At 38.7% G+C, this 17,355-nt stretch overlaps 1 protein-coding gene across 2 annotated transcripts; it reads left to right on the forward strand.

The window, feature by feature from the left end:
* The first annotated feature begins 269 nt into the window (after nt 1–269).
* LOC121377554 (sulfotransferase family cytosolic 1B member 1-like) lies at nt 270–16,951 on the forward strand. Of its 2 annotated transcripts, none has more exons than XM_041505601.1 (6): nt 270–353; nt 2,736–2,912; nt 4,403–4,726; nt 13,279–13,382; nt 14,500–14,668; nt 15,959–16,951. In XM_041505601.1, the coding sequence occupies exons 2-6, from the start codon at nt 2,753–2,755 to the stop codon at nt 16,069–16,071; spliced, it is 870 nt and encodes a 289-aa protein (XP_041361535.1). In that variant the 5' UTR covers nt 270–353; nt 2,736–2,752; the 3' UTR covers nt 16,072–16,951. The 2 variants fall into 2 exon arrangements, with proteins under 2 accessions (XP_041361535.1, XP_041361534.1); XM_041505600.1 differs by having other exon boundaries at nt 289–353; nt 2,742–2,912.
* The last annotated feature ends 404 nt before the right edge of the window (nt 16,952–17,355 follow it).

Genomic DNA, 17,355 nt, shown 5'->3' on the forward strand with positions numbered 1-17,355 from the left:
TACACATACGAGGTTGTGCCCACCCTTTAATACTCCAGATATCTTTCCGTCAGGGCGTTGAATATAAACGCAAAATAACTGCCGCTTTGAATACAGTTTATGTTGTGTAAACAACAATTCAGTAACTAAAATACACAACACTATATGCAGTGAACACGCTATAAAATCAAAAACACAACACGAATTATAATATTATTATATAGTATAGTATAATAAAATCATAAACGACTAATTCCGAACATTGCCGACAGTTTCCGAATATATACTAGCTACTATCTTGCCTTACTTCTAAATGTTGGTCAACTAATATAAAGGTCACCCGTTTCCTGTCGTGTATCTCTTACCGAACGTATGTAAGTAATTTTTATATGCATCAAAATTAAAACTTAGAAGTGTTTAATTATAATGCTGATTAAGCCAGTCACTCTGCAACATTTTTGTTTTACTTAAAAGAAAATTAGTTACAGTTAAAGGATGGAAGTTGTAAATAACCTACATATGTCATATAGCTTTACGTGTCACACTGTCAGTGGTGCGGGGTTTGTGGAGGTGGTGGTTCAATGAACCGTCCGCCTTAGTAAGTCATGTTAGGATAGACGGGTCAATATATAACATGGGGTTGGGGGTGGGAGTGCACTTCACTCTAGCTACGTGTCATGTGTGTACCTGTTGAAGATACCTGGCGTTAATGTAAACAAGGAAGGTGTTTCGACTCGAGCTGTGTAACTGTAACATACATAGCCCTTCATCTTCTAGCATTGAACATCTCAGCATGGCCGTACCACTTTTTTTTCTTCTTTTTTTTGTGGGTTCGTTTTGTTATATCTGTGACATGGACGTACATGGGGGGGGGGGGGGGGGGGGGGGGGGGGGTTCGATGGGTTCGACCGAACCACCCCTGAAATCGCTTTTTTATATTTTAATATATCTGACATTATTATATTTACTCAACAAAGAAATATATGCCCAATATCTCTGCAATCTACTTTGGAACCCCCCTTTTCAAAATCCTATGTACGCCCATGTGTAAAAATGTCGTCACAGATGAATTTGATAGGAGAGTGTGGCAACCTCGAGCCGTACCACTACACTGTTCCGGGTAAGACATTTATGTACGGTAAGCCAGTAAGGCCATGAAGAGTACCGTTACATCGACAAAGATATGAGCTGCGTCACGATTTGGACAAATTTGTTATTTTAATACGGACGGTCAAGCAGAACAGGTTAAGATACCTTTGATAACCTAAATGGAATTACATTAAAACAGTGTGGTGGGAGTCAGGGTTAGGTTAAGTCTATGTATTGCTACTTGGGGAAAATATTTTGAAAGGTAAAATATTAATTAATGAGCATATTTATACAATAAAACCAGCAAAAAAAAAACCCCAACCCCCCCACCCTACCCCCCCCCCATTTTGTTAAGAACGCCATTTTAAAAATAATTTCTTTGAAAAATGACCAATACATATTCCACGCATCCTACCCCCAACCCACTAAAAAGAACAAAAACAAAAACAAAGAACCCCAATCCCCCCCAAATAATAACAACAAAAAACAACCCTCCACCCCTCCCCCTCCCAACACCCCCCCCCCCAGCAAAAACAACAACAACCGTCCCACACAAAATACCCCTACAACAAAAACAAAACAACAAAACAAAACAAAATCCAACAACTAGAAACATCTACTCTTCGCATTACATATACTGAACTAGGTAACTCCAGATGGCGTCCAACAACACTTGGTACGGATAATTATCGTTCCGCAAAGTTTTCATTCCATATTTTCGATATCCCATTACCTGAGGTTAAAAATAAAGCCCGCAATAAATGTCACAATAATGAATAACGAGCCCAGACGTGTATCATAAGATTATTGATGAACTAGAAGTTTATGAATATCAGACATGATGTAATAAGTAAAGAATGCTTGCTCATGATTCTCGCATATCTGGACGTCAACATTTTTTTTTTATGGGGAATGATTAATTTCTTCCCTAACTTAGTTAAAGATTTGTTTTGTGTAAAAACACCACTAGAGCACATTGATTTATTAACCATCGGCTATTAGATGTCATACATTTGGTAATTCTGATATATAGGCTTACTTAGAGAGGAAACCCGCAAGTAGCAAAGAGTCCTTTATATGCACAATCCCACAGACAGGATAGCACATACCACGGCTTTTGATATACTAGTTTTGGTGTACTGGCTGAACAAGAAATAGTGCAATGGGCCCATCGACGTGGATCGATCCTAAACCGACGGCGCATCAGGCGAGCGCTTTACCACTGGGCTACGTCCCGCCCACTTCCTGATTTGGATTATGGGGAACCATTTAAGATATTGCCATATTGAGGATTGATATTTAATCCTTTTTTTTTATATTACTTTCATTTAAATTCATAAGCTAAGAGGAGTTAAAATTACTCACCTTGATATCGTGGAGTGACAGAGAGCCATATTGGTAGCTCCCTTTAAAGTGCGAGATCTGGCTCGTATGTGGGTAATTTCTGGCATATTTCTATCAGAGAATTGTTCAAACACGCCTGTCGTGGGCACGACCTCTGACATCGCCAGAGACTTCTGACTCGTAGTGATATGTAACGGCGCTATGGCACTGAATATGTCACTTGCTTAACAGCGACCTCTGGCGGATTAGTACCGGTACTGCGGTACCTCGATGCCATTATACTATGCCAATCCCCAGATCTTGTTTCGATTAACACGGTTCAGTTACAGACGAGCGAGCGATGCCGCTCGTGAAGTACCGTGACGCTGGCGGGGACACGTTTCTCGTGCTGGAAGTCGACGGCTATCTCTACCCTAGGACGTCGGAAGAGGTGGTGCGAGGCATCAAGGATGTCACCATACGAGATGATGACGTCATGATTTGCTCCTACCCAAAGAGTGGCATGTACCTTTTTTATTTTGTTTAAAGCTTCATTTTCATGTTTTCGAGATAACAACCCCCCCCCCCCCCCCCAAACCCCCCCTCAACAACAACAACAAAAACCATAATCGCGAAAAACGTCGAGGTGCTTTTGAGCCTAGTATATTTTTTCTTTCTGCCTCCCTACCTGGCCTGCGTTTCTCTCTGTCCTCTTGTCTGTCTGTCTGTCTGCCTGTTTTTATTTCTATTTATCTGTCTGTCTGCCTGTCTGCCTGTCTCTCTATCTCCTTGTCTGTCTGCCCGCCTGCCTGCCTGCCTGCCTTTCTGTCTGTCTGTATGTCTGTTTGTCTTTCTATCTTTGACTGTCTGCCTGTCTGTCTGCCTGCTTGTCTGTCTGTTTATCTATCTGTCTATCTGTCTGTCTGTCTGCCTGCCTGCCTGCCTGCCTGCCTGTCTGCCTGCCTGCCTGTCTGTCTGTCTGTCTGTCTTTTTGTTTGTTTGTCTGTCTGTCTTTCTATATATCGGTCTGTCTGTTTGTCTGCCTCTTTGTCTATCTGTTTGTTTGTCTGCCTGCCTATTTGACTGAATGTCTGTTAGCATGTCTGTTTGTACTCACTGGGTGTGGGAGAACACGACTGAGTTCTATTACTATGTTTTATCACCAGGTACTCACTGGATGTGAGAGATAACACGACTGAGTTCTATTATTGTGTTTTATCACCAGGTACTCACTGGGTGTGGGAGATCTCACTAGGTGTTGGGAGATAACACAGCTCAGTTCTATTACTGTGTTTTATCGCCAGGTACTCACTGGGTGTGGGAGATAACACGACTGAGTTCTATTACTGTGTTTTATCGCCAGGTACTCACTGGGTGTGAGAGATAACACGACTGAGTTCTATTACTATGTTTTATCTCCAGGTACTCACTGGGTGTGGGTGATAACACGACTGAGTTCTATTACAGTGTTTATCACCAGGTACTCACTGGGTGTGGGAGATAACACGACTGAATTCTATTATTGTGTTTTATCACCAGGTACTCACTGGATGTGGGAGATAACACGACTGAGTTCTGTTACTATGTTTTATCACCAGGTACTCACTGGATGTGGGAGATAACACGACTGAGTTCTATTACAGTGTTTTATCACCAGGTACTCACTGGGTGTGGGAGATAACACGACTGAGTTCTATTACAGTGTTTTATCACCAGGTACTCACTTGGTGTGGGAGATAACACGACTGAGTTCTATTATTGTGTTTTATCACCAGGTACTCCCTGGGTGTGGGAGATAACACGACTGACTCCTATCACTGTGTTTTATCACCAGGTACTCACTGGATGTGGGAGATAATACGACTGAGTTCTATGACTGTATTTTATCGCCAGGTACTCACTGGGTATGGGAGATAACACGACTGAGTTCTATTACTGTGTTTTATCGCCAGGTACTCACTAGGAGTGGGAGATAACACGACTAGGTTCTGTTACTGTGTTTTATCACCAGGTACTCACTGGGTGTGGGAGATAACACGATGCATCCTGTCGGGGACAACCGATCTTGTCGTGGCGGAAAAGGATGCACTGCAGCTGGAGTTTATTCCGAATTCCACCCTGGAAACGTTCGCCTCGCCAAGAATACTGAACTGTCATATCTGGTACCGACAGCTGCCCGGGCAGTTAAAGCAGAAGAACTGCAAGATCATCTTTGTGAGCAGAAACCCGAAAGACGTGGCGGTTTCGTTCTTCCACCACCACAAGAAGCTGAGGCAGTATTACGAATATACCGGACAGTGGGAAAACTACCTGCCGCTCTTTCTAAACGGACAGGGTATGTTGATACTGCTGAAACAGGCTTTGGCAAGAAATATCATAAATAAGCTGTGTGTGTATAATGTGTGTGTGTGTGTGTGTGTGTGTGTGTGTGTGCGCGCGCGCGCGCGCGCGATCGCGTATAATGTATGTGCGTGTATGGAATGTGTGTGTGTGAATGTGGGTACGTTTGTGTGTATAATGTGTGTGTACGTGTGTGTATGTGTGTATACTGTGTATGTGTGTGTGTGTGTGTGTGTGTGTGTGTGTCAGTGTGTGTGTGTATGTGTGTACAATGTAATTAAAATTAGCTCCACTATTACATGTGGATCTAACAGCAGCTCGTTGGAGCTCATGTCCAGTTGACCTTTCATTCGACCAATCAAAACCTTACTTCCAAAATCATGCCAGTGATTTGAAAAGAATTTGAAAACATTCGGGATTATGCCGAGGGTATACGAAATAATTCGGGTGAATTACGAAGTATGCCGAAAACATAATTACAATATAAAATTTTATGTAAAATTCGTTTCAACACAACAACAACAAAAAAAAAAACCGTGAAGGTATAGCCATAAAATCTAGTTTATTACGATGCCAGGGTTGGGGTGCCCTGATTCATCGCCTCACAGAATATGAATTAGATTATACACGCTAAATACTGGGAGTGCATACACTTTGTGGTAGTATGCTGATTATAGTAATAGTAATACTTATACAAATAATGGTGATGGTGGTATATTTAATATTCATGCATATGTACATGTAGATAGTAGTATTATAAATGGCTAGTTAATAGAAATATATTTAAATAGGCTGGCTGATGTTGAAATAGACCAACAAGTTCACCTATTGCATAAATAGGTTCGCCCGATATTTTTAGAATTTGTATGCTACCGAATAACGCTATAAAAGGCGAAGTGTAATTGGTCGATATTAAAATTATTATTTATAGATGAAATGTCACCTGGACATGGGAGTCCACGGAATGCTGTTAGATCTACTGGTAGACCCAGTAGAGCTAATTTTAATCAGATTGGTGTGTGTGTATGTATAACGTGTGTGTGTGTATGTATGTGTGTGTGTGCGTGCTTGCGTACGTGCGTGCGTGTATGTGTGTGCGAGCAAAATCTATAGAAAAATTCAATTCATGTTCCCCACACAATATTTAAAAAAGGAAAATTCGCTTTGAGCAGTGAGAAGGGATTTCGACCCCTGAAACCCAGCCTGTGCCCCGTCTACTACACAAGTGCCTTATATGGACGCATGTTCGAACACACAAGTCAGCTAGGTGTGGAGAGGGTAGGGGATAACGTTTGCCACAGTGTGGATACCAGGCACAGGCGTACGGGCTCCCATTTTTGAGGAGACAGGCTGGCTTTAGTTCAAATTAAACGAAAATGCCTGAATCTGCATAACAACATTTCGAGGGGTTAGTGCCTGAACCACTTATCTCCTTTCCACTTCAGTCTGAGAAAACTGCACTGAAAACTTTAGAATATTTTACTTTTAGATGCTAGCAGTTATTTGTTTTAGTATAAACCTTAAAAGTTTTGTCTGCTAGTAATAATAGATAATGATGTAATTAGATGAAGTACTATTTAATTTATTCTGGCTCCTGGAACTTGAACACAAACAGCTTCAACCAGCATGCCCGAGCAAGCTATTTTATAAACAGTTTTTCTTACAGTCCAGCATATGTGACAAATTGTGTGAAATCTAAGTCAAGAATAATGATATCTTGCAGTGAGTCCACGTGGCATACAGTAAATGTTTAATTTCGCAGCAGCTCCGAGACACCTAATTGGGTCTGTGTTGTTAATACTTTGAAAATGTACTGGCGGCAGGAAGTAATTGTAAACAATAACAAATTATCTTTGGATGGCAGACACTGGAAATGGTCATGGGTGTTTCCAGCTGTGTGCACAGTAACCTTATCCTACACTGAGATGGTGAATTGGGCTCCCTGGTATTGTAGAAGGTTGCTAGAAGCTCTTAACAACTTTAGAAAAACAATTTGTCAAACAAAGCAAAACCTTAAAACCAGTTATAACAGATACATTTGTTATACTAATTATTACATGAAATGTAAGCTATCATACCAGTTATAACAGATATATTTATTACACTAATTAAACACGAAATGTAAGCTATCAGAGTAAACTGCTCCATCTGTAGTCTTGAGCTACTGACCGTTAAAATAAGTTAATACGTTTAATGATTTTTAATACACAGTAATTTAACAAAACTAAATAAATAAGGGCCAGTAATTATATTCGGCTTTTTACCTTAAAAGTGTTCACTCGTTCTAAAGGGTCTACGTTTTGACATGTTCTAAAACAAATGTTCTTCAACAGCAATTTAGAGAGAATAAAATGACAAATATATTTACAATCCACATGTAATGATTGCTAGCAGAATGCGCATTTTCGTAGGTTTTACAAAAATGCAAAAAAATCTCATTATGTGTAAGATGTTTACATGTAACATAGGTCAGATGTTACTGAAACAATGTTTAGAAGTTATATGTGATAAAAACTTATGACATGACATGATATGACATTAACAAATAATTACCACAATTCTATTGTCCCTTAATTCATTTTGTTGAGTACATTTTAAATATGCAAGTAATACTACTAAAGGTACCCGTGTTGAAACCAAAATCTATTGATTGATATACTTTAAATTGCACATATATGCACTGGCGTATCCGGGTAGCCAGGGATTGGGCACAAGAGGACCTTGCCTTCTCGAATATACCTCTTTTTTCACAATACCAACATTTATAATGCATGTCACCCCATAACATGTGTAAAAGCAGTGCCCTCTATCTCCACTCCACCCCCAATAAACAATCCTGGCTACGTCAGCACATGATATTTTTAATGCCTTCTAGCCTATACTTGAACAGACAAAAACGATTCCTAATAAAACTCGCCATTTTATTGACACTGGTACTCAAACGTGTTATTCTTAGTAATACACTGTAGGCGAAACGCAAATGGTCAACAGTCAAATTCACAAAATTAGATTTCATTGTTGATAATGTAAACATTTTGTAATAAAACATTTATCTGATCAAAACAATGTATCGATTTACTCAGGAAACACATACAACGTGTGGTACCTTGCATTTTATTTTACCAGCAAAACTTAGGGTGTCTCGTGGCATTTGAGATAAAATAAATGTGTTAATTAGAAACCCCCAATTTTGTAGAAAGTAAAGTTTGTATTTTTAAATTTTGTCTTAAACAAATGTCAACCTCAGGTGAACTGTAGATGCATTGCAATTGTACATTAAATGGAATTAATTTAATGGGATAGTTTTAACATGGTATGTGCACAAATATTTCACAAATTGCGTGCTAATTATTAAAGTGATTATAAAAGTGTTTTGGTCATGTTGGATTCTGGTTTTATGTTCTACTTGTAGTATTATTAGCACCAGTGTACTGTATACACAGGAGAAGGGCTGGTAGGTGTTTTACTATGGCTAATGAATTGTTAAAATCACCTATTCCATGTTTAGTGCATTTTATTTTTTTAATCCTCAAACTCTAGGCGTTTGATGCTTGTGGATAGTTGTGTATCAAGTTTTAACTGTTATTTTTGTTCCCCTAAGAATTCAATATGGCGGAGGTGGGAAGGTGTGTGTGTCCCGTGATCGTGACTATGTGGATCTACAAAACAAAGCTGGCTATGACACAGCACAACTCGAAACGAATCCGGCAAGTGATATCTTGAAATCTGAGCTGGATTATTATCACATCTTAAGCCACTGTCTTTCCGCAACGTTAATTGTCAATCCAGACCCCGGCAACCTGATCTGGAAGTTGTTTAAACCATAGTTATCACAATCTTTAATGTACCAGTCCTGGGCACTGGTTGAAGTAAGATAAAAGGCGATGGCTCCACTAAGGGCAATCAGTCATATATCCCATCGCATCTACCTGTACCACTGAACTATGCTGACATGGGTGTTATACTGCATGCATGCGTGAACTACTACACTAGTATATAAATTGCAAATACATTGCGGTAAATGTAGATTAAAAATAAGAAATTTTCAGGTATAGTTTCATGTTTTGATTGTCAATGTTTTGAAAACATTTTAATTTGTTAATTGAATAAAGATTGTTGATTAAAATATTTAATAAATTGCTGTTATAATAATGACAACAGTGAATGCCATTAAGTACAATAAGACCAGGTGTAAAAAAAATATCTAAATACAGTTTAATGCATTCGTCATCAGCATTGATCTGGTGCGTGGTTAAGTATAACGTTTGTCTAATGCGCTCGGAGAATGATATACATGTACACACACACATTTTATTTAAACACACTATAGCAGTAACCACTTTGTTATAATGACCAGAGATCCCTCATCATTGGAACATCTGATATGTTACAATTATTCCAGTTAATGTAGTAATATCTAGATATTTTAGCCCAGAACATACGAATGTGCATACATTTCAACTACTAGAATGAACAATATTTATTATTAGTATGCATATTTATTTTATGCCATTTATATAAAGGGGTCGCTTCTTCTAACCAATTAGTTATAATATGAACTACCATGAACGGACTCCGATTTAAAGAAAAAATACTTGACCTTTATCTACTACTTCATGTTCAACTATATGTCAAATATTACATAATGTCTATAAAATATACAATGACTGGAAAAGTTACAATCCTGTGATGATGCCTTTGAAATAATATAAACTAATTCCCCTCTATGCTAAGTAAATTAAAATATTTTATTGCGTATGGTCATAAAACATTTATCATCTTAGGGCCGGCATCCTTTTTACAATAAACAGTTCCCAGGCATTTTCATTTTAAATTGCAACTTAAATTTATTTTTTATATAATATTCAAATTGTCTACAAAATACAGACATAGCTAGACCATAATTTTTAACTAAGGTTGTTGCATATGGGAACCATGTTTAAAAAAAAGAAAGAAAGAAAGAAAGGAATTTTATATTTAATGACACACCCAACACAGCTACAGGTATGTGGTGTCAGACATGTAGTTAATGACCACAAATATATTTTAGAGAGGAAACTATGGGCAGCTATTTTTTGTATTAGCACCAAGGGATCTTTAATATATGCATCATCCCACAGACAGGATAGCACATATCATGGTCTGTAACACCAGTTGTAAAGCACTCGCTCGAACGAGAAATAGTCCAATGATTCCACTAACAGGGATCGATCCTAGACTGACCGTACACCAGGCCAGCACTTTACTACTGGGCTACGTCCTGCCCCAGGCAAATTAATTTAATTATATTATTTTTTCTCTAATACACATAGTAACTGTTCAAACTAAAATAAGGGAAACAACTTTCCTGTTTAACTAGTTTCTCTATGTCTCTGTTCAGTTAATATTTTCTCAACTGCGTGTTTCTTCTGTAGAACTAAATGAACTTTGCAATCACTTCTGATTAAACTATTTACATAATCGGCATTTATTCAGCGACTAGTTAACAACTCACACACATTCCAGATGTCTAAGCACTAAAGACCGGTCATTGTGATGCGTAAACAATTACTTCTAGCTACTTCTGCCAGCGTTGTTATTTCTTTGTAAGCCAAAACACCCAGCCAGAGATAGTTTACATAAAACACCATTGCTGGATGCAAACACTTAGAGCTAGCATGTGTCATTAGCATGTCATGCGCTATGGCACCTAGGATTCAATCTTCTCAGACCGTTTACAGCCCACAACACTCCAGTGTTGTGAGCTAACGTGTTATGTCTGTCAGCTATGGGTAATTCTAAAGAGACAGAATAAGGTAGTGCTGAAAACATGGTTTTTGCCTTTTGTGGAAATGGACATAAAAAATAATTGGTTTGGGTTCTGTTCTATAAAAGCATAAATAAATGATTGGTTTGAATGAGACATTGTGAAATGATAGTACACCTTCCCATGATGCTGACAAGGTGATTAACTCATGTTTGTATAATTCACCATATAATGGGTTCTGGCACTAACCCCTCGATTTATTCATATTAGCATAACCGTGTGAAAGCTATATACGGTTTCGTACGAATCACTACGCATTTTTACATGGATTACAACTAATTTTGAGCGTAGAATGATGGAAATACATGGTAAAAAGGCCTCTGGTCAACACGTTTTGACCGAATATCTATTTCGTTTTTGCCCGAATTTGAGGATTCACCCCCCCCCCCCCCCCCCCCCCCGCCACCGATTCGTATGCTACCAGGGGACGATGTTTTAGCTACTCTGCAAGAATTCACGCTGTTGAGCATTAGCGTTAATTTTCCCAATAACTTACATTTATTTATTTATTTATTTATTTATTGAGAGTGGTACTAACCGCAAATATTGTAATCATGTTATTGATCACCATCGCCGTATGCTACATACATTTAATACTGTAGTACTTTAGTAAATAACATCCAGCTGACAAAGATTTCAAAGTGCACCCTACATTTGTTAGCTCAGTTAGCTACAAAACATAACCTCTCAAAACCGAATTCCTCTTATAACCGGACTTAAGGACAGGCGCGGATCCAGGATTTTTTAACAGACGGGGGCCCAAAAGCCGTTCTTGTTTTTGAAAATAGAATTTAAAGGTCCTTGACAGATGGTCGGGATAAGTTTGCATTTTTGGTGTATTCTGTAATATATTGTTTGACCAGAAGTAGGGGTGGGGGGTGGGGGGGGGGGGGGCCGGAATGAGAATCACTGTATATATATTCTGCTGTAATTAAATTGAATCATTTATACCATGTGACTGAACAATAATTACTAGTCTTCTTCACAGAAACATATTAATTACCAATACACACATTACAGGAAAAAATGTGATCAATCACTTCAGAGAGTATTGGGTGCAGGACGTAGTTCAGTGGTACAGCGCTCACTCGATGTGCGGTCGGTCTGGGATCGATCCCCGTCGGTGGGCCCATGGGGCTATTTCTCGTCACAGCCAGTGCACCACGACTCTGGTATATCAAAGACTGTGGTATGTGCTATCCTGTCTGTGGGATGGTGCATATAAAAGATCCCTTGCTACTAATGGAAAAACATAGCGGGTTGCCTCTCTAAGACTAAATGTCAAAATTACCAATTGTTTGACATCCAATAGCCGATGATTAATAAATCAATGTGCTCTAGTGGTGTCGTTAAACAAAACAAATTGCGTCACTTATACCGTGTGATTGAACAATAATTACTAGTAGTCTTCTTCACGGAAAGCCGATTATTAATAAATCAATGTGTTCTAGTGGTGTTGTTAAACTTGTAACAAACTTCACAGAAATTTCGCTAAAAAGCGACGTTGAAAATCCATACTGGACGCTAAAAATTGATATTTATTAAAGAAAGAAATGTTTTATTTAACGACGCACTCAACACATTTTATTTACGGTTATATGGCGTCAGACATATGGTTAAGGACCACACATATTTTGAGAGGAAACCCGCTGTCGCCATTACATGGGCTACTCTTCCGATTGGCAGCAAGGGATCTTTTATTTGCGCTTCCCACAGGCAGGATAGCACAAACCATGGCCTTTGTTGAACCAGTTATGGATCACTGGTCGGTGCAAGTGGTTTACACCTACCCATTGAGCCTTGCGGAGCACTCACTCAGGGTTTGGAGTCGGTATCTGGATTAAAAATCCCATGCCTCGACTGGGATCCGAACCCAGTACCTACCAGCCTGTAGACCGATGGCCTGCCACGACGCCACCGAGGCCGGTATATATTTATTAAAGGGACACACCCTAGTTACGGCTATTTGTTAACCATTACGGCGTTGTTTTTCGCTATTAAACCCCATTTTTCACAAATAAAATTGCACTTTACTTACATTTTATTATTTAGGATACACATTTCCATTCACCTGAAGTGCTTTTTGGTAATCCTGATGTTTGTAAAACCACGAAATGCATTTTTTGCATTTTTTCACAAGACGTGTTGTCGAGAAAAAACCGTTAAGCAAGCGAGGTCCAATCTATTTTTAGAGGGGATATTTCCATTTCAATGTCACAGACGGTTCGCGCAATCAACATCCGATTTGTTGTTCATTTGTGAGATTTTTCTTCACAGTTCGTGAACATTTTCAGTAACAATAAAGTTCAGACAAGTAAGTGTCTCAATACAAAACGTTACAAACCCTTAAAACCAATAATTTTGCTAAGTCTTACGATATCTGGAGAGGGGATACAACCAGGACAGAACAGTTGGAACATGTCCAGGAGAGGTGAAACGAACGCACCCCAAGTCTGTGAAATTTGTCGTGACGTAGGCATTGTTGTGCTTCGAGCGACATCTACCGGTGACATCAGAATACTAACTTTCAAAATAATTTCAAGCAATTGGGACATGGGGATTCCCATGGTATTTATCGATATAAAACCTGCTTTTTCACTCCATTTGATAAAAACGTGATCTAAGTGTGTTACAGGTTTGTAGATTAACCAAATTATAATTTATTTTCGCTGGATGGAACTAGGGTGTGCGGCTTTAATATTATATTATATATTGCCTCTCTTTCTGTGTTAACTAAACAGTGGATTCGGGATCGTGGTTCGAGTATATGCTTGAGTGGGAAGCAGCGATCGCCAATAATGCAACACAGCCCATTCTTGTACTGCGATACGAAGATATCAAAGAGGTGAGTCTTTAACTTTCATTTCAAACTTGTCTTTCTTCCTATAGCCACGTTCTAGCCAGTGCTCCACAACTGGTGTAATAAAGGCCGTGGTATGTACTATCCTGTCTGTGGGATGGTGCATATAAAAAATCCCTTGCTGCTAATCGAAAAAGAGTAGGCCATGGAGTGGCAACAGTGGGTTTCTTCTCTCAATATCTGTGTGGTTCTTAACCATATATCCGACGCCATACATGTATTGAGTGTGTTATTAAATAAAACATTTCCTTCCTTCCTTGTTATAGCCAGTTTATGTTCCATCACACTGTCATGTGTCTCTGGCTGAACTTATCCCTCTCATAATATATATGCACGGTCAAAGTGGAGTCTGATAACAATGTATGTTTTTGTTTAACGACACCACTAGAGCACATTGATTTATTAATCATCGGCTATTGGCTACTGTCAAACATATGGTCAATTTGACAGTCATAATGAGGAAACCCACTACATTTTTCTTTTAGTAGCAAGGAATAATTTATAGGCATCATACCACAGACAGGATAACACATACCACGACCTTTGATATACCAGTCGTGTCTGATAACAAAAGCAGGACAGAGAGAAATGGAACTGTGCAAGCCCCAAACCACACTTACTAGGAAAACCTCATTAATAGCTTATATTCGAATTTAAAAAAAAAAAAAAAAAAAAAAAAAAAAAAAAAAAAAAAAAAAAAAATTATTTAAATATTAACAGAAGAATAATAAATAAAATAAAATAAAAGTACAAATTTTTTAAAGCCTTTTTTAAAATATTAATTTTACCGGCCTTGATGGTGTCATTGTTAAGCTGTCAGAAATAAAACTGGTAAGTACCGGGTTCGCAGCCCGGTTCCGGCTTCCATGCAGAGTGAGTTTTAACGACTCAGTGGTAGGTGTAAGACCACTACAGGTAGGTGTAAGACCACTACACCATCAGCTCTCTCACTAACCACTAATCCACTGTCCCGGACAGACATCCCAGGTAGCTAAGGTCTGTGCCCAGGATATCGTGCTTGAACCTTAATTGGATATAAACACGGAAATAAGTTGAAATGAAATATCAATTTTTATGTATATATTTGTTCTTTGAACCCCAGAACCCCCAGAGAGAAGTGTCTAAGATCGCCAGGTTCCTGGACAAGGACTGCACTGCCGAGTTCCTGAGCCAGGTGTGTGACAAGTGTGATTTCGGTAACATGAAGCGGACAAAGGGCCACCTTCTCACCTCGATCGACGACAAGAACGACTCGGTCATGTACAGGAAAGGTAAAGTTAAAAGGGCATTAAGGTCAAATAGAACTCAGTCATGTAAAGGTAAGTTAAAGTTAAAGGGGCAGTCAGGTCAAATATGACTCAGTCATGTACAGGAAAGGTAAAGTTAAAGGGGCAGTCAGGTCAAATATGACTCAGTCATTTACAGGAAAGTTAAAGTTAAAGGGGCAGTCATGTCAAATATGACTCAGTCATGTAAAGGTAAGTTAAAGTTAAAGGGGCAGTCAGGTCAAATATGACTCGGTCATTTACAGGAAAGTTAAAGTTAAAGGGGCAGTCATGTCAAATATGACTCAGTCATGTGCAGGAAAGTTAAAGGGGCAGTCAGGTCAAGTATGACTCATTCATGTACAGGAAAGATAAAGTTAAAGGGGCAGTCAGGTCAAATATGACTCAGTCATGTAAAGGACAGTTAAAGTTAAAGGGGTAGTCAGGTCAAATGTGACCCAGTCATGTACAAGAAAGATAAAGTTAAAGTTAAAGGGGCTCAAATATAAGCCTTATTGATTGAAAACTTACTTTATTGCATATAATATATATGCACAAAAAGATTGGGCACAAGTTATTCAACTTACGAGGCCCTCTCTTAATTATAAACATGAAACTGTACAATAATGGCGACGGCAATGTTTGTTCAATCAACCGATCAATCAATCAATCAACCAACGAACCTAAAACCAACCACTCACTCCCTCACTCACTCAATCAATCAAAGTAAATGTGTGTGAAAACGATTGAATAAACTGAAAGGACAAAAAAGGAAAAGAGGTAGCAATAATCGATGATATAACAGTCTTCATTTTAAACCTTTTAACATCTGAGACAGCCGACGACTACGATTAGGTCTACAACAACTACAACTACTATATATATGACGAACTACTACGACTTTTACCTTAAAATGTCACAAAATCTGCATTTTAATTTTTAAAAACAAATACTGTGTATTTTAATTTCAGTTGTGTATACAGTGAAACTTCTCAAAACCGGACCCTCTGTAAACGGGAATTCCCTCAAAACCGGACCTCTGTAAACGGGAATTCCCTCAAAACCGGACCCTCTATAAAGGGGAATTCCCTCAAAACCGGACCCTCTGTAAACGGGAATTTCATTAAAACCGGACGTTTTACAGAATCCCGTTTTCAAAATCAGAACAGAACGTAACCTCTCTAAACCGGATCCCTCTTTAAACCGGACACAAGAGTGTCCGCTTTGGAAGGGTTTCACTGTATATTATCATGGATAAAATAAAATAATTGTGTCCATTTTCATCTTTCATTTTAGGCCAAGTGGGAGATTGGAAAAATTACTTTACAGTTGCACAGAATGAAGTTTTTGACCGAGTATTTGCGGAGAAAATGAACCAATCGTCAATGAAGTTTAAATACGAGCTATAACACAGTGCAGTAAATGTTATCTTATTGTTATCTCACGACTGTTATTGCTCATTGTTGACGTTTAACTTTATATTACATGTATATTGTTTATCACCCGAAGTGTGCTAGGATGCACGAAACGCCTGGCGATTATATATTTACATATTTACAATCTTTATGTGATCAGGTTTAGCATTAAACACAGATAAGCACTTTTATTGCATTTTTTAAACTTTCGACTATATATTTATATATTTACAATTATCTAAGATCAGGTTTGGCATAAACACAAATAACTACTTTTATTGCATATTTTTTACTTTCAACTTTATCACCCGGTGTGTGCATGTGCGTGTTGGTGCGTGCAAGTACAGATTCGACGAAATAGCAGTTCTTGTAAGCTAATTGTCTTTTGTGTAGCACCTTTTAAAAAAGTATTTATTTACAGAAAAATTATGTTATTTACGCAGATATTCAGTTATTTATAATAAAGTACAATATATACACAGTGATGACAAATGTTGGCGTTTTTGTTTTGTTTTAGTGAATGCACAGTTTTAACGCATGAAGGAAGACATTTTTAATGGAACGGGTTGTCACTCTTCTGTATATTGGACTCTACCATGTTCGACCGGCCTCGGTGGCGTAGTGGTTAGGCCATCGGTCTGGTAGGTACTGGGTGCGTGCGTGTGTGCGTGCGTGCGTGTGTACACAGAAACTCCTATTAACCGGACATCCACGGGGCCAAGTACAGATTCGACGAAACAGTAGTTGTTAATACTAATAATAGCTAATTGTCTTTTGTGTAGCACCTTTTAAAAAAGTATTTATTAACAGAAAAATTGTGTTATTTACGCAGATATTCAGTTATTTATAATAAAATACAATATATACACAGTGATGACAAATGTTGGCGTTTTTGTTTTATTTTAGTGAATGCACAGTTTTAACGCATGAAGGAAGACATTTTTAATGGTACGGGTTCTGTATATTGGACTCTACCATGTTCGACCGGCCTCGGTGGCGTAGTGGTTAGGCCATTAGTCTACAGGCTGGTAGGTACTGGGTTCGGATCCCAGTCGAGGCATGGGATTTTTTAATACAGATACCGACTCCAAACCCTGAGTGAGTGCTCCGCAAGACTCAATGGGTAGGTGTAAACCACTTGCACCGACCAGTGATCCATAACTGGTTCAACAAAGGCCATGGTTTGTGCTACCCTGCCTGTGGGAAGCGCAAATAAAAGATCCCTTGCTGCTAATCGGAAAGAGTAGCCCATGTAGTGGCGACAGCGGGTTTCCTCTC

Source organism: Gigantopelta aegis, chromosome 7 (genome assembly GCF_016097555.1).
Source record: "Gigantopelta aegis isolate Gae_Host chromosome 7, Gae_host_genome, whole genome shotgun sequence".
Lineage (NCBI taxonomy): Eukaryota > Metazoa > Mollusca > Gastropoda > Neomphalida > Peltospiridae > Gigantopelta > Gigantopelta aegis.

Bases quoted from the DNA above. Each gene is read 5' to 3' on its own strand.
- LOC121377554 (XM_041505601.1), top strand. From the start codon at position 2,753: ATGCCGCTCGTGAAGTACCGTGACGCTGGCGGGGACACGTTTCTCGTG. The intron at 4,727-13,278 runs GTATGTTGATAC...TTAACTAAACAG, and splicing joins GCTCTTTCTAAACGGACAGG to TGGATTCGGGATCGTGGTTC. The intron at 14,669-15,958 runs GTAAAGTTAAAA...CTTTCATTTTAG, and splicing joins CTCGGTCATGTACAGGAAAG to GCCAAGTGGGAGATTGGAAA.